The sequence below is a fragment of the Colletotrichum aenigma genome (genome assembly GCF_013390185.1).
Source record: "Colletotrichum aenigma strain Cg56 chromosome Unknown KSG_Cg56_contig01, whole genome shotgun sequence".
Lineage (NCBI taxonomy): Eukaryota > Fungi > Ascomycota > Sordariomycetes > Glomerellales > Glomerellaceae > Colletotrichum > Colletotrichum aenigma.
Window position 1 is genome coordinate 4145298 of NW_023500907.1, and position 16462 is coordinate 4161759.

At 56.3% G+C, this 16462-nt stretch overlaps 4 protein-coding genes across 4 annotated transcripts; 1 reads left to right on the forward strand and 3 right to left on the reverse strand.

Annotated features, from left to right (window-relative positions):
• Positions 1-1104: 1104 nt before the first annotated feature.
• CGCA056_v001085 (uncharacterized protein) lies at positions 1105-3186 on the forward strand (the record flags this gene model as incomplete). Its single annotated transcript, XM_037316346.1, has 5 exons — positions 1105-1323; positions 1392-1553; positions 1621-1938; positions 1992-2714; positions 2773-3186. 5 exons carry the CDS (start codon positions 1105-1107, stop codon positions 3184-3186), a joined length of 1836 nt encoding a protein of 611 aa, XP_037185804.1.
• A 1798-nt stretch (positions 3187-4984) lies between these two features.
• On the reverse strand, positions 4985-6737 carry CGCA056_v001086 (uncharacterized protein; the record flags this gene model as incomplete). The annotated part of the gene is made up of 2 exons (XM_037316347.1): positions 4985-5976; positions 6026-6737. The coding sequence occupies 2 exons, from the start codon at positions 6735-6737 to the stop codon at positions 4985-4987; spliced, it is 1704 nt and encodes a 567-aa protein (XP_037185805.1).
• Positions 6738-9327: 2590 nt separating this feature from the next.
• Positions 9328-10902, reverse strand: CGCA056_v001087 (uncharacterized protein; the record flags this gene model as incomplete). The annotated part of the gene is made up of 4 exons (XM_037316348.1): positions 9328-9330; positions 9505-9840; positions 9894-10503; positions 10553-10902. 4 exons carry the CDS (start codon positions 10900-10902, stop codon positions 9328-9330), a joined length of 1299 nt encoding a protein of 432 aa, XP_037185806.1.
• A 288-nt stretch (positions 10903-11190) lies between these two features.
• trt1 (Telomerase reverse transcriptase) lies at positions 11191-15047 on the reverse strand (the record flags this gene model as incomplete). Its single annotated transcript, XM_037316349.1, has 9 exons — positions 11191-11194; positions 11247-11378; positions 11430-11538; positions 11589-11756; positions 11803-12727; positions 12774-13232; positions 13282-14012; positions 14059-14560; positions 14763-15047. The coding sequence occupies 9 exons, from the start codon at positions 15045-15047 to the stop codon at positions 11191-11193; spliced, it is 3315 nt and encodes a 1104-aa protein (XP_037185807.1).
• Positions 15048-16462: the final 1415 nt, after the last annotated feature.

A 16462-nucleotide genomic window follows, 5' to 3' on the forward strand; every position in this document is an offset into this window, starting at 1 on the left:
GTCAATATGTTTCGTAATGTGCCGTGGATGGTTGAATCGCAACTGATACGGACCAAAAGCGAGTACTTACTTCTTGACGTTGCTCATCAGAACCAAAGAAAGCTGTCCAGCCGCGTATGGCCGTCTGACGACTTCAGCCGTCGTGGGACATGATGGCTTTGTTGTGGGCGTTCATTGGCATTCATCTTGGTCAAGTTCATGTCATGCATGCTTTACAAGCTTATACCTTATATATGGAAAGGCAGCACTTAAGACGACGAGGGCTTAGTTTACAATATTTCCAAGACGTGTTGAGAACACTCCCCGGGAAAAGTGTTCTCTAGCACGGCAGATTCGTCTTCGGATTTTTCAATCCCATCGAAGCACGTCATGGTTAGACGTCAAGTGTGTGATATCCAACGGCGGTCTTCTGATAGGCATGGCTCTAAAATCTAGGCTTTGATCTCCTCAATATCAACAAAGTGAAGAGAGCACGGTGCTAACCCGACTTGTCTCTGTTATGGTAATTCCTCTAGAAGGTAGTTCGACCAGCTCCCATACGTTGTTCGAATCTTTCGTCCCAAGCTACTATCCGCAGTTTATATCAATCATCATTGGAACTCCATGTGTTGAAACTGTCATCCCAACATCATGTCCACATATTCACTTTGGCAGAACACCCAAGGAGACAAAAGGGGCTGCCAAAGGTGACTGTGAATCACGAAGACCCAAGGTCACTAAGTCAAAGCCCCGTGTCTTTCATCTACAAAAGGCTCCGGTTCTCTCGCGTGAAGCTGTCGACATGATCGAGTCGGTCCACCAACCCCTACGCCCTTTACTCGCGAGTCTTGATAGTGGCACGTCAACTACACGCATATCCATCTAAACACTCCTTCTCCGCTTCAGACTCTTCTCAGGCCAAAGCCTTCTTCTCGCGTTTCGTTTCTCCCCCACCTGCTTTCGTTTTGTTTACACCCTCACCTCAGAAATTCTGGTGTTCACCTTGCCCTTCGCCACACAACAACACAACAGGACATCATACCTTAGATGGTCTCTTACAACGAGGCCTTGCTTGCTACCCCGGCTTCGCGTGTCGTCAACCCCTATATTCAGGGTACTGACATCATGGACACGGGAGTTCCCTACCGTCGCGAGCGTGGCTTTTCCGCCCCTCCTCCGACCAACTCTGCCGCTGCTGAGAACGACCACCAGCGCGCCGAGATGGCTCCCCGACTCCCGCCTCTTCGCGAGCTTTTTCGGGATATTTACGATGGCAACAAGACCGGTGTGGCCGAGGTTGCGGACATGGGCCCTTTTGGAACTGCTGGCCGCGAGCAGCGTCCAGTGAGTGATTCTCCCCGATGTTTTGTCTTTATCAGCGTCAAATTTACTCATAGCCCTTGCCTCTGCAGTCCTCTCCTTACCGCATGAACGGTTCGACTCTGGGCGCCGCCGCCACCGAGACCCCGTTCAACCCTCATTACAACGCCGTCGGTCACGTTCATCACGGCCCCACTGCTCCAGTCCACCCCGAGCATGAGCGAGAGCCGCGCACCTTTTATGATGAGTGCCAGGTAAGCCCTTCGATGATCAGTATCCTCATCATTTCGCCCAAGTGTGTGAGCTGACTCCACCTTGCAGACGTCTCGATTCCCGTTCGACAAGCCTGCCAACACTTTTGGGGACCGTGGCACTTCTCATGTCCGTGGCAAGGACATGAAGAGCTATCCTTCGCAGGATATTCGGAGTTATTTCTCTCCTCGGAGCAAGCAGGACTATGTTCCTCTCCAGTACTCGCAGAGCCATCGTCACCTTCATGATGGCCACAGCTACTACCCCCACGAGCAGCAGCATGGCTACGATCATGGCTACATGCAAGGTAGTGTCGCTTATCCGGCTCAGTATGACGACATCCATTCCCAGGACTATTCCCCTATCCACGACCATCATGACCACCAGGTATGACTCTAGTGTCACCTCGCCGCCGCCTCATCACTAACTGAACATGGTAGTCTTCCGTGTCTCGCAACAACACCCACGGCTGGACTCCAATCAACGCGCGCGATAGCCGCCCCGTCCTGACGCCTGACCGTACCCCTTTTGCTGATCGCTACCACCAGGAAAGCCCCACTCCCGCTGCGCGAGGACGCAAGGTCACCAACGACAAGCGCGCTGCTCAAGGCACCGCGGGAAACCGCTACAATCAGCCGGCGCCGAAGCTCAAGTTGAAGGGCGCTCGCGGCAAGAAGTCCACTCCTCAGGGCACCACCAAGTACCGTGAGATCCAGCCCAAGCTGGACTTCGAGTCAAAGGCCGACGCCTCTCACCAGTCCCAGACTCCTCGTTTGGATGCTCTTGCAAACTCTGGCGCTGCTCCAGACAAGCAGACTGGAAAGCCTTCCGCTCCAGTTGCAGCTCCCCTCCTCCACCAGACCTGGACGCCGGCTCCGACAAACACGACCAAGTGTGACATTTGTAACTCGCGAGCCATTGGCACAATGGTCCACCAACGCTGCACGAAGTGTCCGTACGTCATCTGCCGCAACTGCGTCTACGACGGAAAGATGACCAAGCTCCGCAACCACACGCCCATGCACGTCGATGAGTTCAACTGGGGAAAGATGCGTCCCATCCAGCGCATGGACAAAGTTCGGGCTGCCCAGAAGGCCAGAGCTATTCGAGAAAGGGAAGAGGCTGATGCTGCTGACCGCTCAGTTGGCTCCATGAAGCAGTCGGTCAGCTGATCCGCTATGCCTTCCTTCAAATATCCGCTGACCCATCTTTCTTCTTCAGATCGAGAGCGCTGCTCCCTTCACCCCCACCAAGAAGACCTCGCAGACGTATGTCACCATCTCCTCCGATGAGTACGACGACAACGACTTGAACGGCCCTGAGGACGACTACAAGCCTCCCACTTCGTCTGAGCACAAGAGTAAGAAGGCCGCCAAGGCTGCTGACCGCGGCTTCTCCGCCTTGGATCAGTACGCCGGACATGTTGGCTTGGCCAACTCCCGCCCCGTCCGTACTTCCTCCATCAATACCTACGAGAGGATGCGCCACCAGGCCGCGGCGCGCCAATACATTGCTCAGCCGGACTTTGGTACCCATGGTCGCAAGCATCGCCACCAGGACTCTGGCGATGAGGACGTTGAGTCTAACCCTGACGACGAGGTCTACAACCCGCGTGGCAAGCGCCGCTTCATGTAACTTGTGCCTCTCTCAAGCTGCAAGTTGGGACACAGATGGCTGGAGCTCCCGCTCGAACAAGCACGTTCTTTGTATCGTTGCCGGGTTTTGGCTCGCTCAACAGGCAACTCTTGCAACACGCCATCGTCACAAAACAAATCCGCTCTTGACGATCACGTTTAGTCACTCCTCGAGAGGTTTGCATCAAGTCGACTCCAACGGTCCAACAATGACTCGATGCCATCAGGAAGGGCAATCAGACGCGTCACGTTTCTCGACATTATGAGAGTCAAGGTCTATCTCCCGCTTTTGAAACTACTACGCAGTTGAACGCAACTCTGACGCGTCTTAGCATTTCCAAGACGGCTTCGCTTCCGCCATGACTAGGTCGCTGTCATGATGACGAAGACATCAACGCGGCTCAAACGTTATCGATGATTGCCGACTCTCATTGCTACAGTTTGCGTTTTTTTTTCTACTTCACTTTCGTTTCATTCTTTTTCCTTTGTGCGAGCTCAGCAAACGGATTCATTGCTACCAAGGTAGATCTGCCCTATGACGGGGAGTGGCAAGGTGGTTTCGGCGAAGGATTAGATTGGTTTCGCTTTTACCAGAGGTTATACCCCCTTTTTCGTCTCCCGGAGGAACGTCTAGGCGTTGGAAACTGGAGAGAGTTGGGTCGGTTACTTGGCTTAAGATACCCCTTTCTTTCTTGTACCATAGGCTAGATCTCGAATATCGATGCAGTCGTCGATACTTTGCTTGGCGGCGTGATGTTGTACGAGACTTTCCTTTGCCTTCTAGAAGTTAACCATGGCCATGTTACTTCGTTCCAAGAGTTACTCGAAGTTGACGCATATTTGACATGGTTTGATGGATTAATAGTTCTGGTGGTCAAAGACAGTTGCCCTAATTAGGTCAAAATCGAAGCGTGTCGCTGTTTGAGTCGAAGCTTCCAGAGGACTCATACTTAATCATGAGCAAACCAGCACCAGGTGGAAGTCTGGATCCCTTGTTCTATTGCTTATATCGATCTGAGCGGAGGCCTTTGACAGAATCTGTGTCAAAAGTCGGGACAGTGATTTTTGCCCAGTCAACTAAAGGAAGGAGCCACTTCGACGTTTGAAGGGAAGGAGTCGACCGAATTTTCCACTCCACTCATCCGACTCATAACCCCATCGACTCCCACGCGACTCCATCGACTCACAATCCAACATTGGGCCATACATTCCACCATTCAAGTACCACAGACTGCCAGCGAATTTCGACTCTGCTTCTGCTTCAAACGCATCTCTGTACACCAATCCAAATCGAAGCCTGCGCACACGCAGCCATGTCAGCCATGTGGGGATCAACACGAAGGAAGCCAAGCATGACTAGGGGATACCGAGAGAGATTCCCAATGTCGGGGCTGAAGAAGGAAGATCTCAAGAAGGGCCTGGAAGAGATATTCCCCGACTACCCCTCCTCGACATTTGATGTCAAACATGTGAGTGCCACGCAGGCGGTTTCATGAAGTGGTCTACTGACAGCTTAACCCAGTTTGCGGGAGACAGCTCGTAGCACGTCTGTGCCCCTCGTAAGTTGACACAAAAGCAGAGGAACGACATTATGTTGCGATACAGCACCAATGAAGTCAGTCATGGCGGTTGTGACCTGGCCAAGGAGAAGACGGAACCAGCAGAGTCGACTGACGTACAGCAGATCGGAGGCAAGACGGACGCTCAGAGAGAGAAGGAATACATGTCAGGTCTATCAAAATACTAACTATGCATGACTTCGTCGCAACATGATCATGAAGGTGGCTTGCGCCGATGCTCTAGTAACCGAACCCGCTCTCCCACCAATGCTCACCAGTATGCCAACGTCCGATCGCTTCCATGTCGGGCTTCCACCACGACGTTTCCCCCCGACCGAAACCCAGCGCCCGCACAACAGACACGGGCACAGGCTCGACCAGCCACAGACCGGTCTCTGCGAAGTCATCCGCCAGGGGCTTGACGGTGACCTGCAGCCACACGAGGACGAACATCAAGTTTCCGAACCGCCTCACGATGCGGGGCATTTTTGCGATCTGGGACTTGAAGGTCGTGCAGAAGGCCTTCTGCAGCAGGACGCCGACGCCGGACGCCCAAAAGAAGGAGCAGGGCTTCAGCCAGTTCGTCTCGGGGATCGCCGTCACGCTGCCGGCGCCGTGGAGGAGGCCGGAGAGCCAGAAGGCGATGGACATGATAATGAGCTTCGTCGTCGTTGTGCCCTGCTTCAGATACCCGTGCTGCACGAGCCAGTTCCCGGGGGCGGAGAAGGAGTGGCGGAACGTCTGGTGCCACCAGGCGCCCCAGAACCCGGCCAGGCCCCTGTCAAAGACCTGGGAGAAGGAGCCAAAGACGGAGGAGTACTGCCACAGCTCGCCGCGCATGGGGAAGACCTTGCTGAAGACGTAGTACTGGAATAGATCGTGAACAGAGAAAACCATGACAATCGAGGCGTACAACGTGCAGATGATGCCGGAGTGACGGTAGACGGACAAGAGCCAGTGAGGAGTGGATGCCAGGTGAGGAGGCAGCGGGAACGGCGTGCTGCCGAAGATGAAATACGGGTCCTCGGTGCTCTTCACCTTGAAGATGTCGAGGATGATGTACGCGAGGGAGACGGGGATGAGCTTCCGCCACAAGAAGTCGCGCTCGTCCTTATACGTCTGGCAGCCGACGAAGGTCTCCAGCGGGATCGTCTCCATCTTGACGAGCTCCTCGGTGTGCGGGTGCTCAGGCGGAGCAGGGCTAGGTACGGACGAAACAGCCCACGACCATCCTGTTTTTGTCAGTATACGGTACAGTACCTCCAGAAGCTTCACACTTACCGACGCCTCGGAAGTTGGTGTACAAGTCCACGACCCAGCCCAGACGCTCGACAAAGGTGCCGTTCTCCGGGTATGACTGCCAGTAGTATTCGTACTTGTCGACGTTGACGTCCGGTGCCGTGGCCTTGTTGTTCCGTCGTCTCTTGCTGCCGGCCCGTTTGCGCAGCCCGCCTTGGGAATTTGACCGCGCAGCAGGCGAGTTGGATCGGCTCGACTTCCTCGAGGGCTTGGGCGACGACGTGGCAGTCTTGCTCATCTTCCTCCTCGCCACCCTCTCAAAGTCAAACTGCGGGGCGGTGAAGACGAGGTTGGTGACGCTGGACAGCATCCCCCAAAACGCAGACAGGCCGCTCGTGTAGCCCATGGACATGTTGGTGCTGGAGGTCTCGCGCATGATCTTGATGTTGAAGGCGATGATGAAGGCCAGCACGAGCCATCTCGCGGCGTAGACCCACGGGCGCTTCCTGTGCGGGATGGTCATATACAGGATGGGCAGGATAAAGGTGCCAAAGATGCCGTAGGGCAGCACGAAGGGCTTGGAGACGCCGGCCGCGACGCGGGCCTTGAAGACGGCGCGGTAGCTGTCGCGCACAACGGCGGCGAGGAGCGGCGTGCTGGCGTTGACCAGGTCCGCGGCCGGCTTGGAGAAGTTGGCGAGGATAGGCGCCGTCATGTTGGGCACGCCCAGTGTTGCTGTGATGGCAGCCGCCATGTTGGACGAGGTATGTCTCTGATCAACCGTGACAGGTTACGTTCAATGTCCAGAGAAGGCGGGGGGAGACTGATCAGACTGGCCTGCAGATCGTAAGACAGTGACAATATTCAGGAGAAGGGCCGGTAGTATAAATAAAACATTGTCAGCCGCCTCTGCGTGGCTTGTCTGACTCGGATATAGCACGCAGATGTACGAGGACACCGCCGGTTCGCCCCGAGTACGGGAAGCCAAAGAAGCGGCGACTAGGGCCGGAAACCAGGGATTCTCCAGCTAACGGACTTTTTTTTATTTACGACCAAGGCTCACGAGTCGTCGTGAGAATGTTGTGCTGCGTTTTCCCGAACGTCTTGCAGCATCCCGCAACCAACGCACCATCCACCGCCCCGCAGTCTTCCCGTCGTGCTTGGACGACCCCGGTTGGGAGGCAAGGAGGCGGGACGAAAGACGACGAGAAACCGAACCCGATTACGATTGGAGGACAGCACGGGGGACGTGGAAAGCCCGATCCGAAGGCGAGAGGGAAGGGAATGGGAGGATTTAAGGCCTCGGAAGTGGACAAAAGCGTCGGGCTCAGGTTATGCGACATGTGGCGTGTGTGCGAGAGTAAGAGTGCGGCGATTTGTGGTGGGTGGTGGTAATAGCGCTCCTCCAGACAAACAGACACACAGAGAGAGGATGGAAAGCAAGGACGAGAAAGACGAGTTGGTGTGTAAAGGTGTGTCAACCCTCCCGAGGCGATTCTCAAGTCGAAGATCCGTTTCGCCGCTTTGGAAACAAAACGCTTCCCTCAAATAGGTAGCAGGATATCATGGGGGATGGGATGACATTGCAATGCGAGCAGGGGTGCGGCCGCGGCGAGGAAGCAAGCACGAGAGATATGCCAGAGATAAGCAAGGAAGGCAGAGATGTGTGCGTGATGTGGAATAAATGCAGGCCAAAAGACGAGACGAAAGAAAAGATAACCATGTTTGAGTCGAGTCGCCGCATCAACTTTCGTCTGACGTCAACCAACAAGTCTCCGGTCGATCCAAGTCCCGGCGCGCGGCATGCTACTCGCCCCACGTCAGCCAGGCGGGCCGCCACCCACCCACGGTCCTGCCTCGGGTGATGGGGTGGCCCCTGGAGGCGACCAGCGGTGGGCGAGGTGGCTCCCTGCCGGGTCCGAAGACGACGAATCATGGCGGGGCGCTGCAGCGGACTCGCTCACCCACCCACGGTGCGTTGTAGTGGGCTGATTCGCTGGCCGCCGGGGACCCTCAGCGGCTCCGGCGGGCGGTCTCTGCTTCAGTCTGGTCCATCCAGTGTCTCTCACCTCAGCTCAGCAGCAGCAGCAGCAGCAACAGCAAAGCGTACACGAGTACGGGACGACGACCTACGACGCCGACTCGGGGCGGGGCACTGCCACGACTTGCCTCTTTTGCCCTCGGGACGAGTCGCAGGGGCGCTTCACGTGGAAAACCGCGGATGCTTGGGTGCATTTTCCCACCAAATCCCATCATGGACTCCTCCCAATCACCACCGACCGCATCATGCGAGGTCGAAAGTGGCAATCTGATGGAGAAGAGAAGCATCGGCACGACAATCCACTTTTCGACGACACAAAGCAAACAAGCGAGAAGCGAAAACAAGGTGAGGCTCATTGGAGCTGACGGTGTCAAACATGTACGCCTTAACCTTGGAAGGATATCGCAAATCAAGGGGGCCAATCGATCTGCCAATTGGGCTGTCAATCTGCCCACCCCGGCACTCGATTCCCTCCCCCCTAAAGCAATCGCGATCTAGATTGCTACCCAACCATCACACCTTAATTCGACGGTGCTAATGACATGATGCAGCACAAAACCCTCCCCGCGATTTCAACCAGTTTCTCTGCCCACCACCATCAAACGTTCGGACAACGGCGCTTCCTTTGGTCTTTTACGGTTCAACGGGGTAAACCAGTCCCCGCCCCCGCCGCCGCAGTCGTCGACGTCGTCTCTCTTGTCCTGCTCGTCTGCCACCGCCACAGGGTCCCCCAAGCCCCCCTGAGCCACCGTCCCATCGACGTCAGCATTTGGGAGGCCCCGGCTTGGACGGGACCGCCCACACCCACTACCGGAGTTTCTGGACACTGTGATGCCGTCTTGCCCACCGCCGGCGCCGTGTGGATCGATCGCGCAACCGGGCTTGGCTCGGGTGGCGTGGTCGTCTGCCCCTCGCCCGTGTGAGCCACGCCTCCAAGATTCCAAGGCATCGATAGCCGCGGGAGCCGCAATCTGGTCTTCTTGTTCGCACCCCGCCTCCCACCCAGCGGCTTGACGATGGCGAGGGTGACGACCGTCATGACCAGGCTCGCGATGGCCCATGTCCCGAACGCCGCGACCGAGAAGCTGTACAACGGGACGGGCGCGTCGGGAGGACCCCCCCCGGCGGCAGAAGCGCTTTCGTTTTCGTTTGGAAGGTCCTGAAACTTTACAATGTCTGTACTCAGGACGGTCTAACTCGCGCAAACGAGTTGTGCTCATCCGATCAGCCCATGCCGTCGTCTCGGCTGTCCATCCCAACACCTTGCTTTCGTTCGGGGTCTTGTTGCTCACCGATACGACAGTCACTGGCAGCAGGATCAATGCTATGAAAGAGAGCTGCTTCATTGCGGCCGAGTCATCTGCGGTCAACTCGGCGATGGATTTCATCTGCTGGTTCGCATGGTGCGTCTGCATCCGTTGAATCTTTGACAACGCGTTATTCGGCGGACCCCGACCGGGGGGCATCGTTCACGACTCACGTATTCCTCTCGGTTCCCGGCCAGCTGGTCCAGAGCCTGCGCCCGCTGCATCAAGTCCTCCATCTCCTCCATCGCTGACGATAGCTCGCCTTTGAACTTGTCCAAGTGCGCCTGCATCTCGCCTGCGTGGCGAAGATCAAGCCTGTCTAGCTCGTCGCTAACCTGTTCAGTGAGAAATTCTCGGAGGCGTCGGAGGACGCGGAGGTTGCTGTCGACCCTCATGGCGCTGCGGTGACGCTGCTCCATGAGGAACGCCATGCGACGGAGATCTACTTCGTGGATGGCATCCGTCTGCGCGTCGTCTTCGTCGCCAAAGGGATGCAGGTACGGCTTTGTCTGCAGACCAATTCTTAGCAGTTCGTGTCGTTGATCAACAAGCCCAAACCTACCAGTTTCGACAGATGCAGTTCCAGGTCCTGGAAATGCGGTGAGAGCTCTTCCACAGCCCATTCGACAACAGCAAGGAGGCTCTCCAGACTGACCCGGAACCGGTCGGCCACCCCTAGCGCGCTCATCCCCTCCAGTGTCCCCTCGAACCTCTCCTTGACCGTATCCCACAGGAGATTCTGCGTGCCCTTCCCCTTCCCCCGGTGGTAGCTCCGCGGGCTCGTGAGCAGCCAGACCGCCGTGCCCTCAACAACGTCAAAGTGGACGTACACCGCCGCCGCGTGGGGCTGCCAACGCGGCGTCTTGCTCGGGTCTTCGCCCTTGGGCCACGCGTGGAGGGGGTACCTCCGCATGCTGAACATTGTGAAGCAGAGCTGAATGTGCGAGCCGCTCCGGCCAAGATTCGGCACAGCCGCGCGCTGTGTAGAGGCCAGGCTCGTCGTGCCCCGAAACCCAGCGAAGCGCATGCTGCTCGCAAAACTCCACGACTCGCCGCCGCTCGTGAGGAAGTTGAGCAGGCAGGACGGGACCTGGTGGTACGTCAGGAGCTCCAGCAGGACCTTTTCGCTGAGGTTGAGCAGCAGCGACGTCGGGCTCAAGCGTTCCAGTAGCCTGGTGTTTCCGTCAGCTGGCAGTTTTCTGAAGCCGAGTAGCGGCGTACACTATTCTCAGAGCCGGATCCCTCACGAGCGTCGCCGATTCCATCGTAATCTCGGACGGGCTGGGCCACGCTAGCTTTCTGCGCAGCCCAATTACGTTACGGATGATGTGCAGATTCACCCGTCTCGGCCCCTCTTCTTTGCTCCATGACTCGGCGTCGTCAAAGTCTATGATGATCAACGGCGTATCGATCCTCGACGGAGGCCCATCAAATATTGCGTCTCTGTTTGCTGCATAGTGCTCGAGGCATGACCGAAGCGCCGGGCGTCGCTCGTCCTGGCGTATCAAGGAGTCAGGATACGTCTCTGCCACGGCGATCTTCTCAAGGAACAGGCGTTCGCATTCGTCCATCGTGACGGATTGGAACGGATGTATTCACTGCGGAGTCCGAATGCTGGTGATGGAAGTCTGGTTGATCAGTGCATCTCAGGGGACCAAAGATGCCTCCCATCACCGCCGACAGCCTCGAGAAGAGTGCAGTGCTCCTCAAGACGTACGGCCACTCTGTGGCACATGTGGCAGGTCGCCCGGATGCCGACAGCCTCGAAAACGCCTGGCACACGCAAACTGGATCGCACAGGGTGACACGGGGATAGGCCGCCAATAAGACATCATGACACCCTGGCTGCGGCAACACGACTAGCTGTGGATCGCATCAGAAGTCTCCGCAAGATTATATTTTGCTCCTGTACTACTTAATGTACTTCTTTACCCGTGCAGTCTTCGCTGTGTCGAGTCTGCTCAGCTCGGCATCAATCCACCCAAGGACCGGTGAAAAGTTCGCCTGCCTTTTCAGCAAGGCCTTTCTCACGGCATCAAGTGCCAGCCTGGTCAAATGTCAGCCTGCTGTAGTTGCGCACGCGCGAAAGTGTACTAACCAGGTAACGTGAGTCTTCTCCATGGCGCAGCTGTAATCCGGGTGCTTCTCTTTCCTCGCCTTGCCTGTGAGGAGCACAAATGCCACGTCGATGATTCTGTTGATGGTTTCTGAAAGAACGTGAGCCAAATGACAACCAGTCGTAACAATAGACACCTACGCGTGAGCATGCGGCTTCTGGGTCGCTTCGCAGCTGGCAGACAGCGCCAGTAAGCCAGCATCTTTTCTGCCGTCTCCGTGAAGGCCTTGTGGAGGTTGCAGAAGACGGTCTCGAGCGTGTTGTGTCGGGTGTCATAGAACATCAAATGGGACTGGATCTTGAAGGCGTCTGCGAGAGTCAGTAAAGGAAAGAGGATTCCGGTCGGATAACCTACTCAGGACCCTTCTCTGGAAGTTTTGCCCTGGCTTGACTCCGTAGTCGACAGTCAGGGCGTTCGAGATTGCAGCCCCCTTCGCCGTGTCGTGGTCCCTGATAATGTCAAGCGTTTTGCAATCAATACTCAAGCCACAGTAGGGAAATGGGTTCGCTTTTAGTGCCCTGGATACCTTCACGCCGCCAAGCTCCAGATCGAAATTGACCAGCGTCTTGTTGGGGTTGACTGCCACGCCGTACTCGGGAACACCACCGTGCATGACCTTGACGAACTTGCGGGCTTTCTTCTGGCTCGTCGAAATGAGGAGGAAGTCATCAATGAGCCTCAGAAGCAGGCAATCCTTGCCGCGAAGGAAAGTAAGACGCTCTGCTTCGAGGTCGGCGTAAAAGTAGTTGCAGAGAGCCGATGACAAGACAGAACCCTGCGGGATGCCCTTCTTCTGCCTGTAGTACTTCTTGCCGACCTTGACGAGATTGTGCTGAATGTGCGACTCCATCAACTCCATGAGATACCCTGTCGCGTGCTCTTTCCGCGAAATGTTACCCACAAACACGGCATTCTTTCTCTTTGGGCCGAGGCGCTTTTGGACAACCTGCGCAAAGCCGGCTGGGTCATCTCGAGTGCTGGCGAGCGAGTGCCATCGCCTTGTAAGCTTCGAAGCAGGGCGCCGTTGGAGCCGAGGGTCCACCAAACCGGCCTTGACTTCGAGGTGCTTTTTGATAACATACTGCGCTTGGCTCGGGACGCCTCCCATGAGCCTAACGACGGCATCTTGAGGGATGGTGTCGAAGGCGGATTGCACGTCCACTTTTGCAAAGTAAAAGGTCGGACTGTCCTCGCCAAAGCTTGCGCTGAATGAACGGAGCCGTGTGTAAATGTCGCCCACCGAGAACATGGACGAGCCGAGCTTGGATGGGTTACGCTCCTGGTAGTCGTTAGCACTATCGATGTGGAACACGGAGGCACCCTACGGTTTCCAGCTTGAGCATTGAATGGACAGGACCGAGGACGGAGTTGATGCTCGGCCCAAGTGCGTTTCTCCCTTGGACAACTGCCCGCCTCCGCAGATTTGTGATGGGTCTCATGGTTTTGCCCTTGGGGAGTAGTCTGATGCGGCTGAACCCTAGTCTCCTCGATGCAAGGATGCGGTTTGCATCGCCTAGGCTCATCTCCTCCAACATGTTCGCTCTTAGCGTCGCCATGGCTGGTTCGGCCACATAACGCCATACGTCGTGGCGAAAGAAGAACAGCCGATAGCGGTGAGAGCTCGACTCCGTAATGTAAAAGTTACTGCGCAATAGGGGTATCAAAATGGAATCAAAAATATAGTAGAGAAACTCGTGCAGGATCTCGAGCCGCTTCTTCATGTCCGACTGGCTGGTCTTCATGCCTTTCAGTTTTGGTGGTGCCAGCCAATCCATGGCTGTGACCTAGCATGCTGTTAACGAGAACCTTCAACAACGATGCAGACCTGCTTACCTTTATCCCGTCAGTCACCTCCTCAAGGGACATGCTTTCGAATCTTCTCAGTCTGACAAAGTGGTCAACTCTCTTGAAGACCAAACCACGATTATGTGCTTGATCAGGACCGCTGCCCCAGAATTCGCTCGGTATCAGTCTGGCCAGCACGGCGCGGCAAAAGGCGGACACGTGGGGTGCCGGCGTCGCCAGATCAGTGACGGCATCGAACTTGATCATTGGTATCGAAGGGGCCTGTTGCCGAGCTTTGTGGCGATGCTTTGTCGTGACGGCGCTTCGACTGGCGGGTGCTGTCGCCTGTGTATAGGTGAGCGAGAGCTGCGTGCCTGACGGCTTGGCCGGCTTCTTGTGCGCAGATTTCCGAGTCGTGCCATCGATTGCAGACGGGCAGTGGTGGCGCAGCAGTTCGACGTACGCGCAGCGACCATGAAGCGATTGCAAGTGCTCGACCAGTCGTTTGACGTCTCCTCGTAGCCTTTTCGGTGTTCGAATCTTCTGATCCTTGAACAGCGAGTTGATCTCTTCTTCGCGGAGGGTGTAGTCAGGGAGCTTCTGGGCGGTCTTGAGATAGTTGACCTTGGAGTTGAAAACGTTGTGCAGTCCAAACTGACGAGGGAAGATGTACATCATCACCTTTAGCGTGTTCTGCTCGTTGCTTTGATTCAGCCGCGTCTTTTGATCTGGGTCGGCCTGGGCGGAATCTGTCACCCTTGGGCAACGGCTGAGAACATCTAGGACAATATTAGCCACAGTTTGATGACGGTAACAGAGACTCACGTATATGCCTGAATCCGTAGTGAACAGTCCCGCGGCCAGTGAGAGCAGCCCGAGCATACAGCATGCGATTCCTCATGAATAGCAGCTCTGACGGCAGCCTCTCGTATTCAAGATTCGAGTCCTTTGCAGGCTTCTGTGCCGCAGCCGGCTCCCATCTTGCCGTGTCTGCAGCGAACATTGGCGTACCGCTGAGCTGGTACATGTTCCCTACACCCGCTTGCGCAGGGAGGAAAATGGCCGTGTCAATGAGAAGGTCAACCATGATTTGTTCGCCTGATTTCCCCAACAGCATGAGAAGCTGCGGCCACGGAGAAGCTTTGAGGGTCTGGACGAAATGGTTGGGATGAACCGGGTACAGACCGGACGGCCAGTCGCCATTTCTGGGCTCTCGCGGGTTGCCGGCGTTTTGCGCGTATCTTCGGAAGCCATCGCAGAGAAGATGCCTGGGCCAGCCACCTGACTGATTGCTGGAGAAGAGTTGCCAAATGACAAAATTTACAATCTGCCGACGTTGTTAAGATGGGACAGCAAAGGAGAACAAGAGCAGCACCGACCTCCGACTGCGAGCAAGTCGCGCCAGCTAGCCCTCCGGACAGTGACATCACAGAATCGTCGCACTTTGAATCATTGCCCTTTTGCGAGAAAGATCGCCAGTTTTCCCAGCGAGATTCAGCCCTTGTATTAGTCTGACGGTGCATACATACCAGCGTCGAGTCTAGCAGTTTTGACAGGTCGGCTTCTGCCGAGAGCGCTTCTTTGGCCAGGGATGTGCGTGATAGTCCAATGGAGGCAATCTTCTTGCGGCGAAGCCTGGATGAGCTCGGGAGCCTAGACAGCAGGTATTCGCGGAGATTCTGCACATTGTCGTAGTACTGTAAAAGGACCGACTGCCTGACGGCATTTTGGGCTCGGTCAGCCTTGAGCCTTTTGGAGTCAGAGCGGCCCTCGGCCGGTCGCTGTTGCGGCTCTGCCTTTCTCTTGGGCGCCATCGTAGTGGCTGGATCTCATCCAAAAGTCAACATCGGGTTGTAAGTGCGTTTGACCCCCCCGGTCGTCTCCCATGGGACGCAAGATCGAGGTGACACTCCGATTCCCCAGCGCGTTGGTCGCGCAATCAGGATTCAAGATTCAAGAGGAGGCGCTAGAGAACGTCATTACGGGTGGACATGCGGCCATGTGTCTGTGGAATAGAGACGCGGGGGCAGCACATACGAAGTCGACGTTGAGGTTGACAAGCGCGACGCGTCTTTGTCTAAGACGGTAGAGACAGAGACGCTACGGAGACAAAGCAGTGCCGCAACGGTGGCTACGTACCGTGCGCTACTCCAGCGCGAATAACAGCAAGACAGACGCCGGCGCGGTGGTCTAGGCGCATCTCATTGAGGTGGGACGACGGCGCACGTCCAGTGATCTGCCGAACACGGGCGCCGTCTCAAAACGGTGGCTTTGTGGCTTCAGCAGACGCTCACTGGGCAGCATCGGCGCTCAAGCCACCAGGGGCGCACAAGGGCGAGGGCGCCAAGGCGTCCCCCAGCCGGGGTTGGTGAGACGAAAATACGGTCGTGGGGGTCCGCTACAGCAGTGCTCCCGTTGCCTGCAGCAGTCGAAATTCATCAGGGCCACCAGCTCCAGTCCGATCTCAAGCCGGCCCTTTCTTCCGTTGCACTCAACAGAAACCTGCGATGCAATGTGCTGCGCTGCACTACCTTTGCACTACGTCGATAAAAATATGCACCGTCACTTGCCTCTCCGCACGAAGGCTGGGCCAGCGGGTAGGAGCTAGATGCAAGGGCGACTGCAAAGCGGAAAGCGGGCGGCGGCTGGCCACGAAGACTCTCAGCCATGCGGTGCGACGTCGTACCGCGTGTCCAATAATTTGGGAGGAGGAAACACCTGGGGGGAAAGCACACATTGTCCCCGAGAGACACGGCATCAGTCGACGTTGGCCTGTACAGACAATCCAGATACGAGGGCTTGAGCCTCCGCGGTAAGCAAGACGAATGGGTTGTGGGTTTCAACCTGGGTGAATGAGACGCTCTCAGCCACTTGCGCCTCGTAAGGGGCTTGCGACTCAAGGGCCGAAAGGGAGAAAAGAGCCAAGGGAAATGGACCGACATCTATGATCTCCAGGCCCGTCAACCAAGCCCCTGGCTGCTGACATGACCTAAAGGCGTGCAGCTCGCGCGTCAAATCCACATGCGAGATGATTTGATGGATGTTAACGTCGCCAAGGTGGAGGTTAAGAGACTGAAAAGCTCGTGAACAACCTCACGACGAACCGACGGTGATGGCTGCACTACCGCTGCCGCCGCTCAGATACAGCCCGCGCGCCAAGCCCACCGGCCCTGACTAAGGCAAGGAATGTCGAGTCCTCGGTCGTTACTGACGTGAGCTGGTAGAGGCG